This window comes from Amblyraja radiata, chromosome 3 (genome assembly GCF_010909765.2).
Source record: "Amblyraja radiata isolate CabotCenter1 chromosome 3, sAmbRad1.1.pri, whole genome shotgun sequence".
NCBI lineage: Eukaryota > Metazoa > Chordata > Chondrichthyes > Rajiformes > Rajidae > Amblyraja > Amblyraja radiata.
Window position 1 is genome coordinate 40,995,178 of NC_045958.1, and position 27,961 is coordinate 41,023,138.

Sequence of the window (27,961 nt, forward strand, 5' to 3'; positions counted from 1 at the left end):
GAATGCGACTTTTTGTCGTATTCCCCTTCTCTTCCCCCGTCTGCGCTGAGGCCTAATGGCGGAGCTGGCGGCCTCCAACCTGCGACCGACCTCGAGGGTCCGGAGGTAGAGCCAGCCAGGACTCACCAACGCGAGGCTGGCCGTCTTCGAGCTGTGGCGACGTCCGGGTAGCGGCACGACTCGGCGCTCCGGTGAGGGCGGACGGTGCGGAGCTGAGACACTCCCGTGCGGCCGGCACGGCTACTGGCTGGAAGGCGCTCCCGTGTGAGCAGCCTGGTGCGGGGCTGAGACGCTGCCGTGTGGGCGGACCGGCTCCCGGCTGGAAGGTGCTTCCGTGGGGGCAGCCCGGTGCGGGGCTGAGACGCTGCCTTGTGGGCGGCCCGGTGCGGAGCGGAGACGGTGCTACGGCGGCTGAGGCTGCGGCGACCTGGATCCTGGGCTCGGCCGCGGGCCGGTGGAGGACAATGTCGGGAGCTCGCAGGTCACAGGCTGGTGCCTGTTTTCCGGAGCACCCGTTGCAACAGCTGCGGGCAGCTTTGACCACCCCCCGGGCCGCGGAGCTTGAACCGCGGACTGACTTACCATCGCCCGGTGGGGTATCGCCTCGGCGCAGAGGGAGAAGAGGAGGGAAGAGACAGTAACTCTAAGACTTTTGCCTCGATCACAGTGAGGAGGTGTTTGGTGAACTCACTGTGGTGGATGTTAATTTGTGTTTATTGTGTTTTGTTATTATTACATGTATGGCTGCAGGCAACAGCATTTCGTTCAGACCGAAAGGTCTGAATGACAAATAAAGGATTAAAAAAAAACATAGAGAAACAAATTATTTCCCACTTTCTCTGCACAAGTGCTGTGTGACAAGTTAAGCATCTCTAGAATTTCCTTTCATCAAACTCAATCAAGGCTCGGTGCTGGGACCGCAGCTATTTTCAATATACATCAATGATTTACATGAAGGGATTCAAAACAACATTAGCAAATTTGCAGATGACACAAAGCTGGGTGGCAGTGTGAACTGTGAGGAGGATGCTATGAGAATGCAGGGTGACTTGGACAGGTTGGGGGAGTGGGCAGATGCATGGCAGATGAAGTTTAATGCGGATAAATGTGAGGTTATCCACTTTGGTAGCAAAAACAGGAAGGCAGATTACTATCTAAATGGCGCCAAATTGGGAAAAGGGGGAGTACAACAGGATCTGGGGGTCCTTGTACATCAGTCTATGAAAGTAAGCATGCAGGTACAGCAGGCAGTGAAGAAAGCAAATTGCATGTTGGTCTTTATAACAAGAGGAATCAAATATAGGAGCAAAGAGGTCCTTCTGCAGTTGTACAGAGCCCTAGTGAGACCACACCTGGAGTATTGTGTGCAGTTTTGGTCCCCTAATTTGAGGAAGGACATTCTTGCTATTGAGTGTGCAATGTAGGTTTACAATGTTAATTCCCGGGAAGGCGGGACTGTCATATGCTGAGAGAATGGAGCAGCTGGGCTTGTACACTCTGGAGTTTAGAAGGATGAGAGGATATCTTATTGAAACATATAAGATTGTTAAGGGTTTGGACACGTTAGAGGCAGGAAACATGTTCCCGATGTTGGGGAAGTCCAGAACCAGAGGCCACAGTTTAAGAATTTAAGCCATTTAGAATAGAGACGAGGAAACACTTTTTCTCACAGAGAGTGGTGAGTTTGTGGAATTCTCTGCCTCAGAGGGTGGTGGAGGCAGGTTCTCTGGATGCTTTCAAGAGAGAGCTAGATAGGGCTCTTAAAAATAGCGGAGTCAGGGCATAAGGGGAGAAGGCAGGAACGGGGTACTGATTGGGGATGATCGGCCATGATCACATTGAATGGCGGTGCTGGCTCGAAGGGCCAACTGGCCTACTCCTGCACCTATTGTCTATTGTCTATCCCCTATCTCCCTGTACCTGTGCTCACTCTGGGCAGAACAGGTTCTACCAATGGAGAAATCCTGGCAAACAGGAGGCACTCAAACAGCTTGTAGGATGTGCACAAGAGGGAGATGGGTCAGTAATGAGCTGGATCATCCTTGCGGCCGCCAGTGCAGGCCTCCTTGCGTCCTTGCATCACCGGGCCTGGGCTCCACGGCCAGGTGCTGGTGATGCTGGATAATTACGGGGGGAAAAAATGCTTGTGGGCTGGATGATTTCGGGTTACGCTGCCGCATTCGGCCCAGGGGCCGTAGATTGCCAACCCCTGATGTAGGTCACAACTCAAGTAAATAGCAATGCTGTACTTTTTGTGGCATACAACAGCAACAAGCTTGAAGCCATAGATACAGAGCTTGGAAGTACATGAGGTATCAGCGATGTGAGTCTCTTGTAGGAGGAGGACATCAGCATTAAGGTCCTTAGCAGATCTTGAGATGTATTCATTCTTTGCCCTGGACATTCCTTCCACATTTAGCTGGTAGATGCGTAGAGATTTCCCGATGCTGCGGGAGTTTTGGCCCTGGGAAGAGCCATTTGGGTTAAGAGTTACTAGTGGCATGGTCAAAACTGGCGCCAAAACACTACATTTATTTGTTTGTGATCGTCGGGTTGATTGCATTAGTCGAAACAGGGTGGACCATGTGAAGGTTGGCATGTACAAAAAGGAAATCAAGGGCAAAAAGGTGGCAATACATACATAGTTCTGGCAGATGAGATTAAATAGAATTTGGAGTATTGTGTTCAGTTTTGGTCAACCAGCTATTGGAAAGATGCAATTAAGGTGCAATTTGCTATGATGCCTCCAAAAAGGTATTATTTTCCATGTGGATGAATCACATATATTAACAGCTACGGAATTACAGTCCAGCTTTTACCTTACTTTAGTGCTACTTGAAAATAAATTACTATCTGTTACTTTTTCCCAGAGTGCCTACTTCTAAATGAACAGTCTTCAATCAGAGCACTGACCAACAACATAATTAAAATCCTCGCTGGAACTGCTTAAAGCAACAATTAATCATACTTGTGAGTCTTACCTTCAATAACAATATATTTAGATGTCCATTGCTTCTTAAAGGTTGTGAGTAGAGCCTTTCGCCTGATGCTAATCACATGTTCTTTGAAGTCAAACTCCTCTGTGTAGAACCTGAGAAGCCCCAGCCATAACTCTCCAAGGGACTCTTTATTCTTTCCATAGTCAGGCCATTTATTTTTCTACATTTGTGAAGTTTAGAAGGACTGCATTAATTTCAGCCATCAAATAGCTTTTTGGAACAAAAGCTTTACAACAAGCCACACCAGACAAAAACTTCAGATCTCACAGATCTCACAAAAACATTGACCAATGAGAATAACTGAAAGTAGTCTGTAAAAATAACTCAACTGTTTAAAGCGACTCACCAGTTCATCCAGTTTATCAAAATAATACACATTCCAACCATCGATCAAGTGTTCTGGCCTTTTTGTCCCTTGATGCATCTGAAAATTAGTGAAATGTTGAGTTGTGATAATTCTACAAAATAAATTAGTTTCCCAACAAGGATTTTGTTCCTACATTAAGCATATCATTTTATGAGCAGCAACTCTGATGCTCATCTTACATCATTTCAGAAATACAAATCGTGCACATTCCTTTCTACTCATTTTGACCATTGAGTCCATGTCAGCTACCTGCAGGGTAATCCCAGCACCCATTCACCACCCCTCAATTTCCTCTATCTTGGCATCTATTCTTTCACATAGGCCCATCAACATCCCTTTGATTCCTTTATCATTTAGCCAAGATTAAGGGTTAATTTACAGCAACTAATTTACGTCGTCATCTTTGGGGTATCAGAAGAAACCAAAGCGTCCTGTGGAAATCTACAAGATCTCAGGGAGAACATGTAAACATCACAGACAGCATCCATATAGGCACTTTTATCCTTTGTTTCAATCATTTACAAAATTTGCCTCTCATTTAATATCAGGTATGGTGAAGACTAACAGAGCGTTTCCTTTTTGTCTCAGTTGGAATTTTTTTTTAATTAACTTTGTTTCTAATGTTCCCTTTTCAAATGGTCCATTTCTGATTCCTCCTTTCACTTAATTATTTCTGATTCTGGATCGGGTTGTTAATCAATATTTACCTTTAAACTGGCTGAGTCATATTTACCTTTGTTACATTTCTATCCACCAGCTTTCCCCAGGACTCAATTCCATTCTCTTAGTTTCACTGTCTCTGTCATATCTAGTCGGATAATGCCACCTTCCAAATCAATGCTTTTCACGTCTTAACTTTGCCCCCACTGAAAGATTCTCATTTACCATGGACAGCATCAGTTGCATCTTGTATATTTCTAATCTCATTCCTTCCTCTCCTTCCCAGAACCATGATAGCTTATGTCCCTGCTCCAATTACCTCAAAATACCTTCCCATGCAAACCCAGGAGATACTAGATCCAAACACTATTTATAGATGAAACTGCAATTTACTTTACTTGAATTTGTTGCTTCACTTTTGCCCTCTAAATTGGGGAGGCCAAACACAGACCTTGCAAAATAGACTAGTTTGTGAGGTGCCCTGGATCCTTCAGTCACCTCAATCCTCTTACTGACATCTTCTGCCCCAAGCCGATTGGACTCTTCCAAATCAACCTGGGAGAAACAACTTCCTGTCAATTTCAGTTAAAGATTCCATGGTCCTGTTCTGTGGACACAGCTGCTATTCCTCACATGTCACCTTCCAATTTAGAATAACACATTGGGCACCACAATGTGGTCCCTACACCAAAGGAACCATACACAGACATTTGCATTCAGTCAGCAAACATTACCCTGAGCTACCAGTAACCTGTCCAATTTCCTATCCCACTTTGATCTTAGATTTTAATCTCGTATATTGTTCCAAAAAAGCCCACCCCAACGAGGAAATTAAAAACAGCATCTCATCTGCTGTCTAGGCACACAGCTGTCCAAAGAACACAACATTGAAATAAATGTTTTCAGAATATTAGCCTTGCCTGCCTGTCAGAACTGACCAGTTCTAATGCAAGGTTGTCCTACCTGTAACATTCAGTTTTCCTCCCTCCACTAATACTGCCTGATCTGCTCTGTGTTTTCAGCTTTCTCCAAAGACATTTCCAACAACTGTTTCCTGCATCTCATGTATTATTTTATTTATTTTCCCTCTATAATTAATTTTGTTGATAACAAAGCAGCACCGAGACCAAATATGTGATTTGGGCACTCTTGATCTCCATCGTATGCAGACATTCTCTCTGTTCTCACCAGCTCCCCCAGTCTTTTCAACTTAAAACACACTTATTTTTGCAGTTTGATATGGAACAATGATCTGAAATGTTATCTTTTCTCTCCACAATGCTGCCTGTCCTGCCACGTATTACCATCCTTTCCACATCATTTCCTTTGTTATGTTTCCTCCCCTGCAATCTACTGTATCACAATTCTTTTTCTGCTGCCTCCTTTTTTCGGGTCTCTGTCCCTGCTTAAAACTAGCTGCATTCAACTTCTGTGTATTATAACCAAAGGTTATTCCCTGTCATAAAATGGGTCTCTGAAGGGTCTCGACCCAAAACGTCACCAATTCCTTCTCCCCAGAGATGCTGCTTGTCCTGCTAAGTTACTCCAGCATTTTGTGTCTACCTTCGATTTAAACCAGCATCTGCAGTTCATTCCTACATAATTCCCTGTCAACTGCCTAATCTGTCTTTCCAGCATAATCTGTGTATATTATTGAACTAATTTCATGCTACCGACATAATTCAGCTATGTTGTAATGTTTCTAAAATTGAACATATATCCACACAATAAATCACCATCGACACTTTGCTAAAAATAAATGTATCCTGCATACAGTGAAAAAACTAAACCAGAATCTGCTCCTTTCAGAACTAAAGTAAATTCATTTTTGCATACCTCTTGAAGGACGGGAATTACTGGTGGCTTCCTTTGCTGTAGGAAGTAAATTGCCATTAAAGTATATGCATATGATGAAAGGCTGCCTCTGGATGCGTCACCGATATCGCACACCTGTTAAAAATGAAAACAAATTCTAGTATATATAAAACATAGAACAGTACAGTGGCCCTTTGGCCCACATATGTTCCGACCATGATGTCAAATTAATCCCGTCTGCATTCACATGACCCAGATCCCTTCATTCCCTGCACATGCACATGCCTGTCTAAAAACCTCTTAAATATCACTATTGTATCTTCCACCTGACGAACGACCCTTGTGGTTGTCAGGACACCGCTGCCAGGAGAAGAAACAATAGAGGACCCACCATGGGGGGAGGGGGAGAACAATGGAGGACCCGGCGTGGGGGAGGGGGAGAAAAACAATGAACAATGTAGGACTCAGCGAGGTGGTGACACCATGAAGAGGGGGGCGGGAGGAGAACAAAGGAGGGGGCACATTCCCTCCATGTTTTGAGAGGTGGGGGACAATGCCCCCCATGTTTTATACTCCAGATTTTGAAATTCGGTGAAAAAAAACTATTAAAATCTCCGCTTTCCGTGAGACAGTGGGGGTGTCACTGTTAAGCGCTTGTGAAATGTCTCTATTAACACGGTATTAACACGATGTGTCACCAATTGTGTTTTGATCTTCCAAAGCTGTCTGATGCTGGTACAATTACCATTTGAACTAATTGGATGTATTATTGGTGGATGGGAAAGATTTAAACGGGTATCGGATTTAAACGGGTTAGGTCACTCAGGAATCCGGTCGAACGGGTTTCCTGGCTGGCTTGCAGGTAAATCCCTCATTCAGGTCACTCAGGCTATTTAGTATGTTTTTCCCATCTCTCTCTCTCCCCTCCAAGGCCGGTTCTACTGTTTGCCTTTATTTGCTTCGGATTTATTTGTTTAAGTTTTTTATCACTGTAGCTTTTGAAAGATTCAAGCGGATATCAGACGGTTTCGAAGGGCCGAATCGGCCAGTTTGCAGGGCCTTTCATCGCCCGGCGCGGCTTAAAATCAATCTGCTGCATCGAGGCGATCGAGGCTCCCGATATTGAAGCCCCCCGCCGGCTGATTTTAAGGCGCGCCGGGCGATGAAAGGCCCCGCAAACGGGCCGATTCAAGCCCCACGATTCGGGGTGGACGAAGCTGCTGTTTCTGGAGTTCGGAGTGGGTCACCAACCAGGTCAGCTCCCGATGTTACCGTCCACAGGACCCATGGCCGAAGCCTCCAAAGCCGTGCGTGTGTGTGTGTGAGAGAGAGTGCGCGCGCGCATGCCCTCCAAGAAATTGTGTCCCCCACGTTTTGATAGCGATTTCCACCCCTTTACCTTGGGGGGTACCTGCCTGGTCCAACATGGGTACTGACCCCTCCACCATTGAAGGAGTACCATTGAGGCACTGCCACAAAAAGGCAGCTAGCATCATCAAGGACCCTCATCACCCTGACCAAACTCATTTATCTCCTACATTGGGAAGAAGGTATAAGAGTAGAAAACCTCAAGGCTGTCTGCTCAGTCCCCAGCTCTACTCACTCTATATCCATACTGTATAATGAGTATAGTTTAGAAAACTATGACCTTCAGGTTCAAGAACAGCTTCTTGACCACAACCATCAGGCTCTTGAACACTACAAACAGGAACTAAACTAAAAACTGTCTTGGTTTCACGAGGAACTTTGGGCTTTTGTTTACACTAATATAGTTTATTTTTAATTTATTGAACTTTCATTTGTTTATTGTATTATCTGCAAGTAAACATAGAAAATAAGTGCAAGGGGTGGCCATTTGGCCCTTCGAGCCTGCACCGTACTAACAGACCTGTTATGCTGCTGACAGAAAGAATTTCATTGTTGTTTATTTTTTAAACATATGACAATTAAACTCTCTTGATTCTTGACCATATTCCCTTAAATTAGTAATCTCTGAGGTTACCCAGCCTCTGACCCTCCTCCTGCACGCAGAAGACAAATAAAGGCTTCAACCTTAAGACTGATACGCATGTTTGGATTTGATAAATCATGCTATTATTTTTTGCACTGGACCTTAAATATGTGCATGGAATATCATTCAACGGAATGACGAATTTTGTTTTCAATGCAAATATGTCACATGACATACACTTCAATGTTCCATCTCTAAAAATACCCACAAATGTTAAATGTCCAATATGCATAAAAGCAGTTACCTTGGCGAAAACCTTCATCGTATAGCCAATATATTTCACCCTTGGATCAATTGCTGCATAGCAAGCTAACAGTCCAGTGTTATGTAAAGCCTGCAGAAGAAACATACATATGTTTTGTTGAATCAAATTAACCAGACTGCAATTAATTAAGATCGTCTAATATATAAATAAAAATTGTACAAAGGTGCACAAAGTTAGTTGCTGTCTTAACAAAATGCTAATCATGAAAATGATAATCGCAAAACTTATTTTATTTTCATGATCTACAATACAATACAATACCATTTATTGTCATTTGAGCCTCAGTGAGGCTCAAACGAAATTCCGTTTCCACAGCCATACAAACAAAGACAATTTCCTACAGACATACACACAATTTAATTCACACAAACATCCATCACAGTGAACCCACTGTGATGGAAGGCAAAGTCTTTTCTCTCCCCTGTTCTCCATTTCTCTCCCGATGTCCAAGCCCCAGGCGGGCGATGCTAAGTCCCACGGCCATTTTAGGCCGTGCTGGGCGATTTACGGCCCCGCTCCCGGTCTAAAAGTCACAATGTTGGAGCCCCCGCGGGCGCTGGAATGTCCCACGGCCATGAAGCCGCGCCGGGCGATGTACGTCCCCGCTCCGGGTCGTTCCAACCCCGCGACACGGGCTGGAGAAGTCGCGTTGCGAGAGCTCCGGGAAGCGGTCTCTCCCCGTGGACCCGCGAGCTCCCGATGTCCCAGTCCACCAGACCTGCGGCTGCGTTTCTGGAGCCTCCGAGCCCCAGGAGTCGAGTCGCAGCAGCGAGTCACCATCGTTCCCCACGCTCCGAGGCCGGCCAGCCCCACGATGGTGAGTAGTCCGCAGCTCCGCAGTCTCCCGAGCCCCCGGGTCGTTCAGGTTGGAGGCCGCTCCACGGTGCTAGGCCCCAACGACAACGGAGACCCGACAGGGAAAAGGTCGGGTCTCCCGGACAGGGAAGAGATTTTAAACAGTTTCCCCCTCCCCCCCCCACATATACACATTTAATATACAGGTGCACAACCTTTTATCCGAAAGCCTTGGGACCAGACACTTTTCGTAATTCAGAATTTGTCGGTCTTCGGAATGGAATTTTTTTTAGCGTAGTTTTAATGGCTGGCTCAGTGGTAGAGTGCTCGGCTCATATCCGCAAGGTCGCGAGTTTTCGCCTTGATCCCGGCAGTAAACTCGGTCGCGAGTTTGAGTCTTCAATGTAGTTTTTTCTTGCAGAATAAATGTTTGTATGAAATGCAGTGTAGGAGAGGTGTACTGACTGTGTGGGCAGAACTTTGGAAGTGATTGCCCACCAGTCTAAAAAGCCGCTGTGTCTCCCTGTCCCTGGGATAGCAGGAGGCGATCAAACAGCACAATACCCCCCTCCCCCTCCCCCTCCAGAGGAATCCGCTCCCCGATGGGCCGCTACGGCGACGTGGCAGTTTGCCCACAGCCCGAGCTGCGCCCCCTCATCCGCCACCCCAAGAACAAGACGTACCTGGCACACCATCAGCTTCTGCCCCTACGTGTTCCTCTGGAGTTGGAGCGGGGCTGGGCTGGAGTTGCTGCTGGCTGTGGGTCTCTGGGATCTCCGTGCTTGCAGTGGGCCTGGGGGTCGGTGTCCCGTTGGTCCTGACGTCTCCGGCCACCCCCCTGGACTGGAGCTGAGACTGGGAACCGTACCACCCTTGCCCCCTCCCTCTGCAACAGCAAACAACCCCACTCTCCTGCAAGGGCGGTACAGTTCCCGGAGGATGGCAGGTGGCCGGAGACGTCAAGACCAACAGGAACCCGCTCCCCGATGGGCCCCTACGACGCCCCGAGCTGCGCCCCGTCATCCGCAACCCAGGTTCCTCTGGAGTTGGAGCGGGGCTTGGCTGGGCTGCTGTTGGCTGTGGGTCTCTGGGATCTCCGTGCTTGCGGTGGGCCTGGGGGTCGGTGTCCCGTTGGTCCTGACGTCTCCGGTGACTGGCACGGTCCTGGTGCAATCGCCGACTTGAAGACAGTGCAAAGCCCCCCGCGCCGGTGCAATGGGCGGGGAGCTGGAGAGGGGAGGGAAGGGGTCACACACATGGCCGGGAAGCAGAGGGGTGTAGGTGGGGTGAAACTGAAGCGAGCGACAATCTGCTGCTGCCTGCCCGCTGAGTTAAAAAGTTCCCACGCAAGACTCACGAAACACTGTATCGTGAGTCTACCGTGGGAACTTTTTAACTCAGCGGGCAGGCAGCAGCATATTGTCAATTATTAACCCTCCCGCGCAATATACCCTCACCTTCTCTTTTATGAATGGGGATTTAGTTCCCCTTTCTTCGAGGACCGACCGGAGGTTCCGCTGTCACCTCTGCGGGCCGCCCTCGGTGAACGTTTTCAAGGACCTTTCTTCAAGGACCGAAAAAATGGCCGCTATTCGGAGGTTTTCGTTATTTGGATCTTCGGATAAAAGGTTGTGCACCTGTACTACATTTAACTAGACAAAAAATTTAAAAAAGACAGACAGGCTGTAGGGGCCGCTGCAACGGGTGAGTCGTGCCGCCAATTCGCAAATACTCAAGATCTAAAGTACAATATAGAGCACAACTTTTTAAAGAACTATGTAACATTATTTATTAATAATGAAATGCCATATTTCTTACCAGAGTGTTATACAAACTAATGTCTCCCTCAAGGCCACTTCTTACATGGAAAAATTTAACAATGGGAACTTTTGCAGTTGTAATGGGCAGAATGTTTTTTAAACCTAAGATTACAATTGCAAATTAGAGGTTACAATTTCAAAAAGGCAAACAGTACTGCTAAAGTTTATGATCGTAGTTAATTAAGTGCCAAAAATACAAATGTTTGAAATCTGATCAAAAGCACACATATACGTAGAAATATATAGACAATCAGTAGCATGTAACATACAATATGTGCAGAAGAACTAAGTCTATATTTCTAGTTAGGTACTTCAGTAACCAGTTTAGTGCAATAAAGTGTCTGTGACATGGAAATACATCCATAAATCGAAATGTAATTCTTGGTTCACAGAAACAAGCAAGTTAAATCCCCAAAAGGCAGAGATCCAAGCCAATCAAGTGACTTGCTTAAGATACATGCTTTTAGCAACCTATACTACAAAATGCTTGGAGACCAACATATACACAAGATTATGTTACTCGGAGGACGATTTCAAAGGAAGAGGGCTAGGTGCAATAAACCATATTCCTAGAGTAGAAATTGACACAGGGAAATAATTTGTCCAATCACTTGTTTGGTGTCTTGATTAGGAAGCCTCGTGGGTATGAAGCAAAGCAATGAAGGAAGACAAAAATACACTAATAACTGGCTGCAGATGTTCTACAGAAGAGGAATTCCACAAAGGTTAATTCAGTGCAGACTGTGAGGTTGAGGTGATATTTTGTTTCTCTGACAAGATTATGTAGAAATGTATAGATTTCTACAATGAAATGAATGCAATGAGATTAATGCAATGAAATTGAAGACAAGTGAATTTGTTGTATTTTTAAAGAAATTTAAATGCATAGGTTTTAACAGGCAAAAGAAGAATTTTAATCCAAGTCTTAAAGAGAAGAGAACTAAACGAAATTCTTATAAAGTTCTATCCGAACTATGCCTAATGAAACTATTGTATGATTATCTGCGGTTTATGCATTGAATTTTAGGGGGTTTTTTCTTGGCCCTACACATCCCAAATCAACCGCTATAACTCTAGATCTACCAGTGTGGTAGCATTGCAGGATGTGCTCACATGTCCCAACAAAATTGTGCGCAGTTCTGGCTACTTAGCATATGGGAAAATAGTTTCCAACATTCAGGGAATATATTGAATCAGATAAGACATGAACTTAAGGGGGGAAAAGAAGCCTTCAAGATAATGTATCAGAGTTTAAGATTAAGGAATAGGCTAACCAAGTCTAAATTTAGAGGACAGTGCTAATCATTAACAGTAATAGGAAAATATTATTAAGACTCTTTAATAATTAATAACAGCGGCTGCGTTAGCAGGACTGGTGGGCGGCAGCTTCGACCACCCCGGGCCGCGGTGTTTGAGCCGCGGGACAGTTTTTAACATCGCCCGGGGGGTATCGCCTCAGCGCAGAGGGAGAAGAGGAGGGAAGCGACTGGAGACCTAAGACTTTTGCCTCCATCACAGTGAGGAGATGTTGGGTGGACTCACTGTGGTGGATGTTAATATGTGTTTATTGTTGTTTTTTATTGTATTGTATTGTATGTATGACTGCTTCAATTTCGTTCAGACTTCGGTCTGAATGACATTAAAGGTTATCTTATCTTATCTTATCTTATCTAATTGCATTAACATGTTTGTTACTTTGCAAACAAGTTTGACCATTTCTGTATTAATATAGTTAAGGTGGCCCATTCCAATCCAACACAGAAGTAGAAAATAGATTTGTTCTGAATACCCAACGAAGCTACAGCTGAGCTACAGAAATGTAGCTGAAATGACACAAAAGTCATTTTATTTTCCACCATTGCCCTTTCTCCATGGGTGAGTGAACTTTTATTGAAACCAGCATTTTGAAAGATATTTCGAACAGATCTGTACAATACCTGGATTCTTTCTCAACACTCTTGCCAAATCCTCAATAATCTTGATACAATTTAATCCCTGCAAGATATTAAACAAAATTAGGTTACTTTTTTATTTTTGTTCGTGTCTGGTGTTTTCCATAACTATTACCAAAACGGCTCTCAGATGTTTAAGATTAGGGATAAACAGGTCTAAGGAGTCTCAAAAAAGGCAAAATATTATGTTCAATTATAAAAAAAAAATTAAGATGCACTATTACATATATAGATGCATGTGGCATAAGAGCCAAAACAATTTTAAAAATACAAGCTAATTCCTCATACCTCGGCTTATTGATGTAGTTGTAATTAGTACAGGAGCAAGTAATCTAAAGATGATACAGGTGCACAACCTTTTATCCGAAAGCCTTGGGACCAGACACTTCTCGGATTTCGGAATTTTTCGGATTTCCGAATGGAAGATTTTTAGCGTAGATTACGCGGCCGGCTTGAAAAGTCAGGAGCGGCTGCCTCCTCCCCGGAGACCGGGGAATCATTGTAAATCATTGCTTAAATGTTAGTCAGTTAGTTTGGAGGGATTTTATGCGGTGGGGGGGGTGAAGGGGGAAACTTTAATTCTTAGTCTCCTACCTGGTCGGAGAGGCGGGGAGCGGGCAATGCCTTACCGGGTCGCCGTGCAGTAAGCTCCGGAGCGCTGTGGCCGCCGACTCCCCACATCGCGGAGCTGGGGGCTGTGGGCGTCCGGCCGCGGGCGGAGCCAGTTGGAGCTCCGACCCCGGCAACTGTACCCCTGGCTGCGCGGCGTTCCAAATCCAGCACCGCCCCGCGGCCAGACGCCCGCAGCCCCAGCTCCGCGATGTTGGGAGTCGGTGGCGTCGCAGCGCTGGGATACCAGCGGTGAGCGGGCAATGCCTTACCGGGTCGCCGTGCGGTAAGCTCCAGAGCGCTGTGGCCGCCGACACACATCGCGGAGCTGGGGCTGCGGGCGTCTGGCCGCGGGGCGGCGCTGGATTTGGAACGCCGCGCAGCCAGGGGTAGAGTTGCCGGGGTCGGAGCTACAACCGGCGCCGCCCGCGGCCGGACGCCCGCAGCCCCACGATGTTGGGAGTCGGCGGCCACAGCGCTCCGGAGCTTACTGCACGGCGACCCGGTAAGGCATTGCCCGCTCCCCGCCTCTCCGACCAGGTAGGGGACTAAGAATTAAAGTTTACCCCTTCATCCCCACCCCCCCTTCACATAAAATCCCTCCAAACTAACTGACTAACATTTAAGCAATGATTTACAGATGTTTAAGTGTCTCCCCGGTTTCCGGGGAGGAGGCAGCCGCTACAGCAGTACAGACCTGGCTTTTCGGTTTCCGGAACTCCGGATAAAAGGTTGTGCACCTGTACCTGCATTAAATAGACAACTACACATCCCACGATTACAAAGAAAGCGTTAGGGGATATTTGGGATAATGATTGACTGCATTTAAATTCACACCAAAATATGAGGTAACACAAGCCGAGTAAAATCCAAATCAGAATGTAATAATTTTACTGGATAATGCACTGGTCAAAACCCATCAAAACAGCATATATTTCTGGCCACCAAACCGGAGGAGAACATAATCTAGCTATGGGAGGGATCATATCGAATCTGATTATTCTAACCGAGAAATCAATTCTAACCAAAGAATATAGAAACTTGGCTTATTTTTCCTTGATAGAGCAAAATCTTCAAGATGATATACTGGAGTTTAATGTTCTATAGTTGATTGTTGATTAAGTTCAACTTCAAAGTATAACATTTAATATTAACAGCAATTAGAAATTTTCACCAAGGTAACTACTCCAAATGTCTTTTTAATATAAAAGCACGGATATACGTACCTCTACTGTTTCCCGGTCTTCAAATGTCATACAAATGTCAAGATCACTTTGCCTAAAACCAAACCCATTCTTGGAAGAGCCAAACAAGCAGAGCTTTACTTTAGCTGTAAAATAATAAACTGCACTAAATTTTTTGAAAATATTTGGCAAATAGGAAATAAAATAATGAGGACTGTTTCTACTTTCAGCAAAACTTGTGCAAACACATCAAGCATTACGCTTAAGGACAGTATTAAACATACCTCAGTAACATACAATAATATAATTCAACATAACTCTATTATTGAGACTTTAAACATGTATCATTTAGTCTCTACATCTTATATTCAAAAATAACTCTTAACCTTAGAAAATATGCAACTGCCAAATTGCTGGCTGATATGAAGGAGAACTTAATCTTTTAAGTAAACAAAGATCAGGAAAATAAACAGACATAGGAACATTTCCATAAAACGGGGAAGTGGTTCCCCTCTTTTGTCAGCTGCGCTATACTTGATGTCCAGGTAAGATAAGTGCAGCAGAGTGTCCTCATGTCTCTGTTTGCTACGAATACAGAACGTCCAGACCTGAATTCACATTGGATTTTTGAGGTTCATATAGTCCCAATATCCGTGACCAGAAAGACAAATATATGTTGCGACCTCCCTGAAGCATTTAAATCAGTGTGCTACATTGAACTGAACTTTGGATGTTTCACTTCAGGTCAGCAGTCAGACAGAAAATTATGTTAGGTTTGACAGTTTTCATAAAATCATGTTGAGTTTGCAATGTAGTCATTAGGAATGACTCCCAGAATGCTTCCATCAACTGGACTTATTTTTCATAATTTCCTCAGCAGTAACTCCAGAAAGATTATGTTGCTCTTTATTAAAATTCATTCTCAGGAATCTGCCGAGGCCAGCATTTAACCAGAACTGAGGAAGTAATGGAAAGTCAACGGCAACAGATGCCAGATTGGATAATGATGGCAGAATTACTTCCATGAAGAAACCGAGCAAGCCTGATATGCTTTAAAATGACAACCCACTCGTTATGTGAATACCATTACACTAGCTCTTTATTTCTGATTTAGTTACTTGAAGTGAGGTTTCACTGCTGCCAATGTGCAGTTTAAACACATCTGGAGCAATGATACAGGCCCCTGGATACTAATCTAGTAACTGTAATTGGAGTGATTACAAATGTCATGCTAATAAAAGTCTCTATTTTGCATTCACGCTGTATTAATAAATTAAAGAAATGATATTCATACCATCCAGTTCTCTTCTGATGAATGCCTGCAGGTTCACCAGAATATGCTCACGTGCCTGAATTTCCAGGCGATCAGGAGAAAAGTCAGCTGAAATGAAAAAGGCATATGTTTAATTTCTATTACTTATTTTGATGCCCTAAGAAAAAAATGTCAATTCTTAAGGTTATCAGTTAAATGCAGTGCCCTCCATAATGTTTGGGACAAAGACCCATCATTTATTTATTTGCCTCTGTACTCCCCAATTTGAGATTTATAATAGAAAAAAAAAAATCACATGTGGTTAAAGTGCACATTGTCAGATTTTAATAAAGGCAATTTTTATACATTTTGGTTTCACCATGTAGAAATTACAGCAGTGTTTATACATAGTCCCCCCATTTCAGGGCACCAAAATGTTTGGGACACAGCAATGTCATGTAAATGAAAGTAGTCATGTTTAGTATTTTGTTGCATATCCTTTGCATGCAATGACTGCTTGAAGTCTGCAATTCATGGACATCACCACTTGCTGGGTGTCTTCTCTGGGGATGCTCTGCCAGGCTTGTATTGCAGCCATCTTTAGCTTATGCTTATTTTGGTGGCTGGTCCCCTTCAGTTTTCTCTTCAGCATATAAAAGGTATGCTCACTTGGGTTCAGGTCGGGTGATTGACATGGCCACTCAAGAATTGGCCATTTTTTAGCTTTGAAATACTCCTTTGTTGCTTTAGCAGTATGTTTGGGATCATTGTCTTGCTGCAGAATGAACCGCTGGCCAATGAGTTTTGAGGCATTTGTTTGAACTTGAGCAGATAGGATGTGTTTATACACTTCAGAATGAATTATGCTACTACCATCAGCAGTTGTATCATCAATCAAGATAAGTGAGCCAGTACCTTCAGCAGCCATACATGCCCAGGCCATAACACCCCCACCACCGTGTTTCACAGATGAGGTGGTATGCTTTGGATCTTGGGCAGTTCCTTCTCTCCTCCATACTTTGCTTTTGCCATCACTCTGATATGTTAATCTTTGTCTCATCTGTCCACAAGACCTTTTATCCAGAACAGTGGTTGCTCTTTTAAGTACTGTAATGGCAGATTATTATATCGTTCAAGGAATCTTTCCTCTAGCCACTATGATTGAAGACGGGTAAAGGAGATAATTTTGATATGCATGCGAGCTCTCCACGAGACATTCAAAGCCGTCCAAAGACAAATCTTCAAAACACAGTCTCTTGATTAATGGTTTCTTTATTGTCGTAGTAAAAAACAGTACGATATTCATCCAAACTTCTTTGTGTTTAAGTACATTTTGATCTTACTCGTAGTCAAACTCGTGCATGGTCGAAAGCTGTGCCTTCCTCCCCGTGCTTCCTCCAACTAAAACTAAAAACTACTGGCGCGTTTGCGCGAGAATCCCAGCCTCAAACACGCCTCCGACTACGTAATAAATCCCACCCACATAATTACAGGCAGATAAAATTTAAAGGTAACTGCTTATAGCTATAACATACTAAGTTAAGCTAAATGGCTACTATATACAGGCCCCTAATTGTTCTGACTACATAACGAGGCAATTACTAATAGACATCAAAAAAAGTAGCTATAAAGGCTTAACATACATCAAAAACAAAAAATAGCATGCATCATATATCCACAATCAGACTTCTTTAGCAATTCTTCCATCCTCACTTTCGCATTCTAGAAGCAAGCAAAACTTGGCCATTGTTCTTAGTCTGAAGTCGTACCGTGCACACCAAACCCTTAACATCAGGCATGATACCCAAAATGTAGTCCAAAACACAAAAGCCCAGTTTTGACTGCATGAATCTTCTTCCTCCATGTCCGATCAATTCATAAATATGCCGTAACAATAATGTTGATACATGAAAGTCCTTCGAGAGAATTACAGGATGTTTTAGCCTCTTCAGGCATTGCCAATCTATTTAAGCAACCACCCACTCTCAGAAACATAACATAGAAAATAGGTGCAGGAGTAGGCCATTCGGCCCTTCGAACCTGCACCGCCATTCAATATGATCATGGCTGATCATCCAACTCAGTATCCTGTACCTGCTTTCTCTCCATACCCCCTGATCCCTTTAGCCACAAGGGCCACATCTAACTCCCTCTTAAATATAGCCAATGAACTGGCCTCAACTACATTCTGTGGCAGAGAATTCCAGAGATTCACCACTCTCTGTGTAAAAAGAAGTCCTTCCTCCAATACTGGATCAAGCTTGTACAATTGACTGTCTCTTTTGACACCATATACTCCAGCTTCTAACGTCGATATTTCTTCATTGTATTTCTGTTTTTGACAGAAATAGATAATCGCGTTTTCCACTTTGAGGAGATCATCAAGATGTAAACCCTGTACGTCGTATGATGCTCTAGTATTACTAACAAGATTCATTTCTTCCATGCGGTCAAGATTTTTCATCAAGCTACAACAAACTCTAAGAAATATTGCAAACTCATTTAATGCCTCCACATTTTCTGACGATATCTTTCCAAGCATAGGCCTTCTTCATGTATGTGTTAGCAATCCTCTGTTCATTGCCATAACATTCTTTAAGTAACCTTCTTGCCTCTCGATAGCCTTGGCTTCCAGGCCTATTTAGACAACTTTCTACAAGCACCTTAACATGTCCGCTTGTGTAATGCACCAGAAATCGTAAGCACTCTTTTTCATCAGTAGTTTTCATTTCTACTCCTTCAGGAAACGCCATTATGAAAACTTCATACCGCAAAGGATCACCATCATATCTAGGAATTTCTATTGGTTAAAAGAATACTGGTCTGAGTAAGTTTTGTCCCAAGCTACAGTGGCTTGCAAAAGTATTCATACCCCTTGAACTTTTCCACATTTTGTCACGTTACAACCACAAACGTAAATGTATTTTATTGGGATTTTATGTGATAGACCAACACAAAGTGGTGCATAATTGTGAAGTGGAAGGAAAATGATACATGATTTTCAAATTTTTTTACAAATAAAAAACTGAAAAGTGTGGCTTGCAATATTCAGCCCCCTTTACTCTGATACCACTAAATAAAATCCAGTGCAACCAATTGCCTTCAGAAGTCACCTAATTAGTAAATAGAGTCCACTTGTATGTAATCTAATCTCAGTATAAATACAGCTGTTCTGTGAAGGCCTCAGAGGTTTGTTAGAGAACATTAGTGAACAAACAGCATCATGAAGCCCAAGGAACACACCAGACAGGTCAGGGATAAAGTTGTGGAGAAGTTTAAAGCAGGGTTAGGTTATAAAAAAATATCCCAAGCTTTGAACATCTCACGGAGCACTGTTCAATCCATCATCAGAAAATGGAAAGAGTATGGCACAACTGCAAACCTACCAAGACATGGCCGTCCACCTAAACTGACAGGCCGGGCAAGGAGAGCATTGATCAGAGAAGCAGCTCTGATCATGGTAACTCTGGAGGAGCTGCAGAGATCCACAGCTCAGGTGGGAGAATCTGTTTTTGGCCCAAATGCAAAGTGCTATGTGTGGCGGAAAACTAACACTGCACATCACCCTGAACACACCATCCCCACTGGGCAAAAATTGAAGTCTCTAGATGTGCAAAGCTGGTAGAGACATACCCCAAAAGACTTGCAGCTGTAATTGCAGCAAATGGTGGTTCTACAAAGTATTGACTCAGGGGGGCTGAATACTTTTGCACACCACACTTTTCAGTTTTTTATTTGTAAAAAAATTTGAAAACCATGTATCATTTTCCTTCCACTTCACAATTATGCACCACTTTGTGTTGGTCTATCACATAAAGTCCCAATAAAATACATTTACGTTTGTGGTTGTAACGTGACAAAATGTGGAAAAGTTCAAGGGGTATGAAAACTTTTGCAAGCCACTGTATATGACTAGTTGTTTGTCCCTGATTAGGCCTCTTCGTATCATGAACAGGCATTGTCCAATCTTGGCTTGCACGAGCCTGTGTATTAGGCCTCAGAAAAGAGAACTGAGTTACTGGTTTGTCCCGAGCCTCGACAGATGCCCCATAAGTAATTTGCTTTGGTTTAACATCCAGTTGCTGAGATGAAGTTTTGTCGCCCATCAACAGGCTACGTGCTAGGTCTGAGTCACGAGGCCGGATATCCTCTGGCTGCAGATTTGATTTAGCTGTTGTTTCCTTTTGAGCAGTTCCTTTTCTGTATTAAGAGCTCATCCCATCAGATGCTTTAGAGCTGCATCTTGAACCCTCACTTTCCATTATCGCCTTCAATTTGACAACCGCCAACTTTGTGGCTAGTTCCAGCTGTTCTTTTTGTCTCATCTCTCCTATCAGCTGTTCTTACTGTCGCTCAATCTCATGTTTCTTCTCCAAGGCATCCGCTTGAGACAGCGACTAAATCAGCTTCGACTTCCATTCGAGCAGAGGCCCTTGAAGCTGAGCTGGCTATAGAGCCAGAATTATGTCTTGATCTTCGTGTAGATACATTCGAGATACTATCATGTGGTGTAATCTCCTCTTCCATTTCAGCACCTTGTTGCATCGCACTTTCAACTGTACCAAAAGTAAGTTTCAACACCTTGTTGTGTATCATCTGCTATAACACACGCGGTCCTTTGTTCAACTTCAGCTAACCGTCTCTTCACATCTTCCATAGAATCATCAAATAACTTCACCTTTTCTTCAAACCGCTGGGTGTATCTTTCGAGTTCTTCTTGGGGCAGCTGTGAATCCCGCAGTGGTTTTTGTTTATCTCCAACCTCTTTACCGAGGCTGAATAGTTGCCCCAGATTAGATTGCACTTTGTTCACATTCTCATCGGATTCCATTAGTTCCTTCTGGGATTCAAATAACTTCACCATCTTCTTCCATAACTTGCCAAATGTTTGGCTGATGTCTCTAACAGTTTTATTCGTGTTTCTCAGTCTCATAATTGCTTCTTTGACTTTCATTGGCACAACTTTTGGTCATCATGTTGATAAACAGCAATAAAAGTTTCCAAAGGAAAGACTGGAGGAAAGACTAGGTGCTGGGAGCTCTCTTATATCTGCATTAAGGAGGCAATTAAACACACCTGAGCAATTACATACACCTGTGAAGCCATGTGTCCCAATACATTATGGTGCCCTGAAATGGGGGGGACTATGTATAAACACAGCTGTAATTTCTACATGGTGAAACCAAAATGTATAAAAAATACCATTTAATAAAATCTGACAATGTGCACTTTAAACACATGTGATTTTTTCTATAACAAATCGCAAATTGTGGAGTAGAGGCAAATAAATAAATGATGGGTCTTTGTCCCAAACATTATGGAGGGTAGTGTACATACTGCACACCTGATAAACCTTATTAAACCCAATTACTCTACCAATGTTCTTTTTTTTAAGGGGAGGGGTGAAATTTAATCAAAATAAAAGAAAGTTGTGCTTTGGCAAATAAGACAGCTTTTAAAAAATGTAACTTTTTCCAAGAGTTATGACCTGCTCTGTGATTCTATAATACATAATAATCTAGCTCAGATCAGGTTCCAATAACTTTACATTGTAGGGAGTTGACAGCATTCATACTGCTCTCAAAGCCACGTAAAGATGAAGATAAAATTGACTGGGAACACAATTTTATCAAAAAAGTGGTAAACAATTGTTTCATCTGGTTTTATCTCCGATGTCATAGAAAGACAAATGATTAAAAAAAAAAGCACAGAACAGAGAAAAAATGGAGAAATTGACTTTCTCTTCTGAGCACTTTTAATCCTTAAAACTAAATGGAACAGGAATGGATGCGTGGATATTTGTAGAGTAACTAAGTTATATTTCACACTAGGGTTTGAAGGTGTATACTGTATCTGCTGCATTAGGTTAGCTTTTCTTGGAGGAAGGTGATAATAGAAAATGTTGGTGGGCCGAAGGGCCTGTTTCCGCGCTGTATCACTAAACTAAACTAAACGAAAATGTCAGGGCAGCACAGTAGCCTTGCATATTATTGCCCCAGCACAGATAGGCCGCAGAAAATTCCGGCAAGAGAAAGGGTTGTTAACATGGTTGTTAATTGTCAATTTCTGAGAGATTAAGGGAAACAAATGGGGGGGGAGGGTTAGGTTATTCCAGTTAGACACAAAATGTTGGAGTAACTCAGCGGGACAGGCAGCATCTCTGGAGAGAAGGAATGGGTGACGTTTTGGGTAAATACTCTTCTTCAGACTGGTTAGGGATAAAGGAAACGAGATAGATGGTGATGTGGAGAGATTATTCTGGGAGATGTATGGACTCGACGGCCTCCTATTTCACAAGAAATTTGGGAAAACATGAATTTTCATTTAAACAAATGAAAAAACTAAAATGTGTAGATTAAATTCCACAATCTATTCATCCCCAATAATCAAGTGGAATGATGCAGTGTTATAGTGTTATGCTATAAATGGTAGTACACAGCTTTAAAATAGAACATTCAAAAAATGGGGAATCGGATTTTATTTTGAATTTTAAAGGACACTAGACTAAGTGCAGTGCTCCCCCAACAGTGTGCGTTGGGGAGCTGATGAAGCTGTTTTTGAAATGAGGCCCTCCCCCTGACGTCACTGACAGGTGGTGCAATATTCTGTTTCACTGTACCGTTAGGGGGAGGGGGTATTGTAACTTTAATCATGAATAACCCGGGGGGGGGGGGGGGGGGGGGGGGGGGGAGAACAGGGGCATTTGGCAGCTTGAGAGCCCATTGTGATTATCATCACTGGAAGCTTCTGGAAAAAAGTCTGTCTGTGCGAAGCTGCAGTTACCGTTGGCAATGTCCATTGCGATATCATTGTGGCACTCGACAGCTTGTGATTGGTGCACTGTGAGTAGGATTGTGACATCATCAGTGGAAAGTCCTGGAAAAAGGCTGTGTGTCAGAACCGTTTTTTAACTTTTTAAATAAAACTTGATCGCCAATAACCTATGAAATATAGGATGAAATCTTAAGTGAACCTTGATTACTGCGTGGAGGGGAAAAATGTGAGTCAGAATATGTAAAAATGTAGGCTAAATGTAGCATTTTGGCGAAGGTAGAAAAACACATACACATACACGCACACACACACACGTATACATATAGACAAGATGAGACTTTTAATAGTATGTAGATTAAACTGAAAAGAGAAAAATATACAAAAGATTATATACTTACAATAACATTGAATACAGACTCTGTCAAGTTCTTCCAGGAATTTTGGTGTCATTTGTGGCAATGGCTCAAGATCAACTTTTTTGAAGTCCTCGGGACAATCATGTTTTAAGTGGCCTTCTCGCTTGCATAAACTGCATACAATTATGGAAGCCTATTTAGGAAACATGTGATAGTAATTTTACAAAATAAATACTATACACATACACCAATGTTATTTATTATTCAACAGCTGATTCCAATGAGCTTAACCAAATTGTGAACGTTTTGCAGATTATTTCCCATGTTCTAACCATTCTGATAGTTTCAAATGTGATCAAAATGCAGCAATTTTTGAGAACCAGAAAATTCTGTAGGTGGCATTACCTTGCCCTTTGTAAAAGCCGCTTTACTGAACACATAATACAGGTTGTCATCACTCGATTGTGATTCACATCCAAGTAGAGTAGCGTTAGTTTCTCCAACAGTAACTTCCTTATTTATTTCATTTTGAACTTGTTTTTCTTTCTTGCTTGGAGTATGTGTGATCGTCTGAGAAGTCACATCACTTAATCTTTCCAGTGTACGTTCTTTCCAGTTTAGCAATTCATCATCAATTATTCCATCTTCATCAGACGGGTTATCCTCCTGACTAGACTCTGTGGAAATATTCTCAAATTCCTCTTCAGCTGTAAGACTGTCAAGATGAACTCGAGTTGTGATAGTCAGATCCAAGTCATCATCATCATCATCATCAATGTCATCATCATCATCATCAATGTCATCTTCTTCCTCATAGTCTTCATTTCTGTTTAGTGGCCTTTTCTGGTGCTGTGTTGTCTTTTTAGGGAAATTGTGCAGTTCATCCATACTGTCAGAACTTTCTCTAATTTCATTTAACCTGATTTCATCATTTTTCATTTCCAGTTGATTAGAATCATCAATATCAACATCATCACTCTCGATATTATGAGGATTCAGAAAATTCTCAGAGTCTGAAAGATTTTCTGAATTAAAGCGATCTCTGTAACAATTCACGCGGTTCACACAAGAGTTCATTTCATCATCACTGGAGGTCTCATTATCTGCTTCTATTGATTGCATACATTTGCTTTCATTTAACATCTTGCTGGCAATTGTTGAAGTGTTTTTCTGCTGCCCAGACATATTAAACAGTTCTTCATCATTGCCACTTTCCAGAAGTTCATTATCATTTTTATCTTCACTTTCTGATTGATTGTCATCATCCTCGGGCAAGTCATCTCCAGTAATTCTGCACTTTTGCATATCAGTTATCAACTCTTCCTCTTTGTAACTTTTACTCCCACATTCTTGTAACTTTTCCAAGTTTCTGTAGGGGTTTTCAGAAGATAGTTTTTCACCATCATTACATGCAGCAGTAGCATTGTGGATCTGTTGCCATTCTCCATCAGGAATTTCCGCTGAACTGGTAGACGTTGTCTCTGGTAGCAGTGCCCTTGACGTACAAAGGTCAACAAATTCCTGCTGACCTGCTTCAACCATAGATGCTGCTTTAGAAACAGCTTTTTCATTGCTTCTTTTGTTGAATTTTGCTGACTTGTATCTGGGCAACGCAAAGTACTTATATGTTGCTCGTAAACAGTGAACGAGATAGTCAAAAACAATTTGACTACTTAACGTTCGTGCAACATTTCTCTTCACAGAGTACGGATCTGGAAAAAAAGGTACATAATTAATCTTTTCATAGATTGAAAATACATTTCCAGCAGATTTAAAAATCTAAACTTTGTATCTTTCTTAATCTCAAAATAACATCTGGTCAGAGGCCGACTTCTGGAACTCCAAGTCGCGGGAGTTTTGACCACCCCGATGTGGAGGCGGAGGCTTCGACCGCCCCTACAGATGGTTCGACTGCCCCGACCGCGGGAGAATAAAAGAGGAAGTACATTGGTCTATTTTGCCTTCCATCACAGTGAGGAATGTGGGGGATCCACTATGGTGGATGTTTATGTTAACTTTTATGTAGTTATGTGTCTTTTTGCTTTTTCCCCCCGTATGGCTGCATGGTAATTCGCTTATCACTGTACCTTAATTGGTACATGTGACAATAAAAGACCTTTGAAACCTTTGACCTTTGAAAATACCTAATTAGTAATGCTCCTGAACAGACCAAATATTTCCACAATTTTCTATACAAGAGATTGGATATTAAACTATCTCCATTACTAGCTTCCAAGTCTCTTATTCAGTTCCAAGATAACTGTAAGCCTTATGCCTTAAAGGCAAAGCTGTAAACATTGGCTTTTCTTATCGTAGATTTTAATCAATTGTCAAACCTAGAAACCCAGTCTCTAACTACCCAAATCACTTAAGGCACAGATGAGATGTTGATGAACACCATCACTTACAATACACAATGAAAAATGTAATACAGATATAAAAATGTGCTGGTGAGTATTCATTTAGAATTCAAGCTGGAATGGGTACAAAGAAGATTTACGAGGATGTTGCCAGGGCTAGAAGGTCTGAGCTATAGGGAGAGGTTGAGTAGGCTGGGACTCTATTCCTTACAGTGCAGGATAATGAGGGGTAATTTTATAGATGTGTATAAAATCATGAGAGGAATAGATGCACAGAGTCTCTTGCCCAGAGTAGGTGAATCGAGGACCAGAGGACATAGGTTTAAGGAGAAGGGCAAAAGATTTCATAAGAATCTGAGGGATAACTTTTTCCACACAAAGGGTGGTGGGTGTATGGAACATGCTGCCAATTGAGACTGAGACTATCCCAACGTTTACAAAACAGTTGGACAGGTACATGGATAGGACAGGTTTGGAGGGAATGGACCAAACGCAGGCAGGTGGGACTAGTGTTGCTGGGACATGTTGTGGGGAAGTTGGGCCGAACTAGGGGGCACGCTGTATCACTATGTCTCTGTGCATGTCTTCTAATTTCACAGGCAGGCTACCAATTTTGGTCTCCAAATGGACCACTATTCTTTCACTTTAAAAAAACAACAAGATTTCTTGATTTTACCCATCAATATTTTGTGCACTCATTGTGCCTTCCTCGTTTTCTTTTCCAAGATTTAAAAAAAAAAAATGTCTTTAATTTATTTTTATTAGAAGTACAGTAAATTACAGTAATACACATCACATATATCTTATTACATTTGTTGTACCACTTCGTTTTTCGAGCTTTAAAAAAGGTAGAAATAAAAGAAGTAAGGAAAGTGAGCAAGAGTCATGAAGGTGCAGGAAAGTGTTGGGAAAAGAAAGCCCCTTAGAGAAGAAGTTAGAGAAGGAAGTAAAGAAAGGAAATAGACCCTAGAAAGAAAAGGAAAAAAGGAGAAACAATCGCTCTATTACAACACAAAACTCCGCAAAGAAGGATATACCAACCGTATTTTTTTTTTTTTTTTTTCCCCCCCCCCCCCCGTTACCAGATCCTGGTACCATTTATTTTTAAAATTACTATTGCACCTTATGCTTGTAATAGTTCCATAAATGCAGACCACGTCTTTTGGAAGTGGTCTGCTTTGCCTGCTAGGAGTCTCGTCTCTTCCAGGTGTAATGTTTCGAACATGTTTGAAATCCACATTTTTATTGTTGGTATTGGAGCGTTTTTCCAGAATTTGAGTAGTGTATAAGCTTTTTTCCCATTATTAGCCCGTAATTAAGTAAGTTCTTTTGAAACACGTTTAGTTCCAAGATTTTTTTAACGTTGAATTCTATGTATTCATCACAAACTTTCCTTTTTTTCTTACCCTTCTCTATGTTTCTCAACATTGATCGAATTGATAGCGGGGCCCGATCAGATTGTGGGAGGTGTAGAATTCTTGCCTCAAGTTTTCTGTCTCTACAGTGTCCCCCCCCACACCACCACCACCCCCCACACACCCCCCCTCCCTCCCCCCACCATATGCCTCGAGGTACCTGGATATGGTACAACTTTATTTATCTCAGGAAGGAAATTGATCTGCCAACAGTCACAAAACACAAGATGCATGAAACATGATATTAAAGTGATGAGTGGAAAGGATTGGGGATGTGCAAAGATTTGGGGGGTGGGAGTGAAAGGAGGATCAGTCTACCCCACAGCAGATGGGGGAGGAGCTGTGCAGTTTGATAGCCACAGGGAAGAAGGATCTCCTGTGGCGTTCTGTACTGCATCTTGGTGGAACCAGATTGTTGCTGAAGATACTCCTTAGGTTGACGAGTGTGTCATGGAGGAGGTGAGCTGCATTGTCCAAGATGCTCCGCAGTTTGAGGAGCATCCTCCCCTCCACCTCCCATGAATCTAACTCCGCCCCAGGACGGAGACAGCTTTCTTGAAGAGAAACTGGGTGAGATCATCACCAGTCACTTATTTCAAGAGACTGCGCGTTTCTCGGTGCTCCCCTCCCACACACACTTACTGTCGCATCACTAGTATGGTAATTTTATTTATTTTTTATCAAAATGTAACATATTTCTGATAACCAAAGCCACGAGAATGTAGGGGGAATGGTAAATATTTGATATTAAATTGCAGATTAGAAATATCGTACAGAAGAGGTAAAGCTCCAAATGGCATGTTTCTACCTACTCTGGCAGAGCTCAGAGAATAAGGACTATGAATATTTTAGAAAAGCTGCTTACGACTATTTTTTCAATGCCACCAGACAAGGACTGCGCTCACAATAATACACATTAAAGTACCACTACCAATCTACTTTCTTTTGCGCAAAGCCACAAATGTCCTTAGAGACATGAATGATGTAATTTGAAATTTGTTTTTGCAAAATGCTCCAAAGCGCACCAATTCACTGACTAATTACAGTAGAGGGGAGAGATGGGGATGGTGTGGGGAAGGAAGAACCAGCATTTAGGCTCGTAATGAATTTAAAAAAAACATAGTTCAATGCAGACCTTCCACAGCAATTCTCCTTTTGGGCCATTCTTTAGCTTCCCGAGAAAGTGGGTCTCTGCTTCGTATGTTAATAACGAAATATGTCACTGAAAATTCAATTGCATAAAATCGAAGTAGTTCGACCCACAGCTGTCCCACAGGCACAGTCCTTTGTTGATTTTTATCAAAGACGAGTGGAACCTAAAGGAAAA

The 27,961-nt window shown here is 42.6% G+C and overlaps 1 protein-coding gene across 2 annotated transcripts in view; it reads right to left on the reverse strand.

The window, feature by feature from the left end:
* The window catches only part of tut7 (terminal uridylyl transferase 7), a 93,578-nt gene that overhangs the window by 21,277 nt on the left and 44,340 nt on the right, over positions 1–27,961 (reverse strand). For both annotated transcript variants that reach the window (XM_033017680.1, XM_033017681.1), the window contains exons 12-22: positions 27,770–27,950; positions 23,265–24,571; positions 22,902–23,052; positions 15,772–15,858; positions 14,520–14,623; positions 12,670–12,727; positions 10,731–10,834; positions 8,097–8,186; positions 5,863–5,976; positions 3,346–3,423; positions 2,982–3,159 (exon numbers count right to left, since the gene is read on the reverse strand). In XM_033017680.1, coding sequence (XP_032873571.1) covers positions 2,982–3,159; positions 3,346–3,423; positions 5,863–5,976; positions 8,097–8,186; positions 10,731–10,834; positions 12,670–12,727; positions 14,520–14,623; positions 15,772–15,858; positions 22,902–23,052; positions 23,265–24,571; positions 27,770–27,950 — 2,452 coding nt within the window. The remainder of the gene's footprint in view (positions 1–2,981; positions 3,160–3,345; positions 3,424–5,862; positions 5,977–8,096; positions 8,187–10,730; positions 10,835–12,669; positions 12,728–14,519; positions 14,624–15,771; positions 15,859–22,901; positions 23,053–23,264; positions 24,572–27,769; positions 27,951–27,961) is intronic.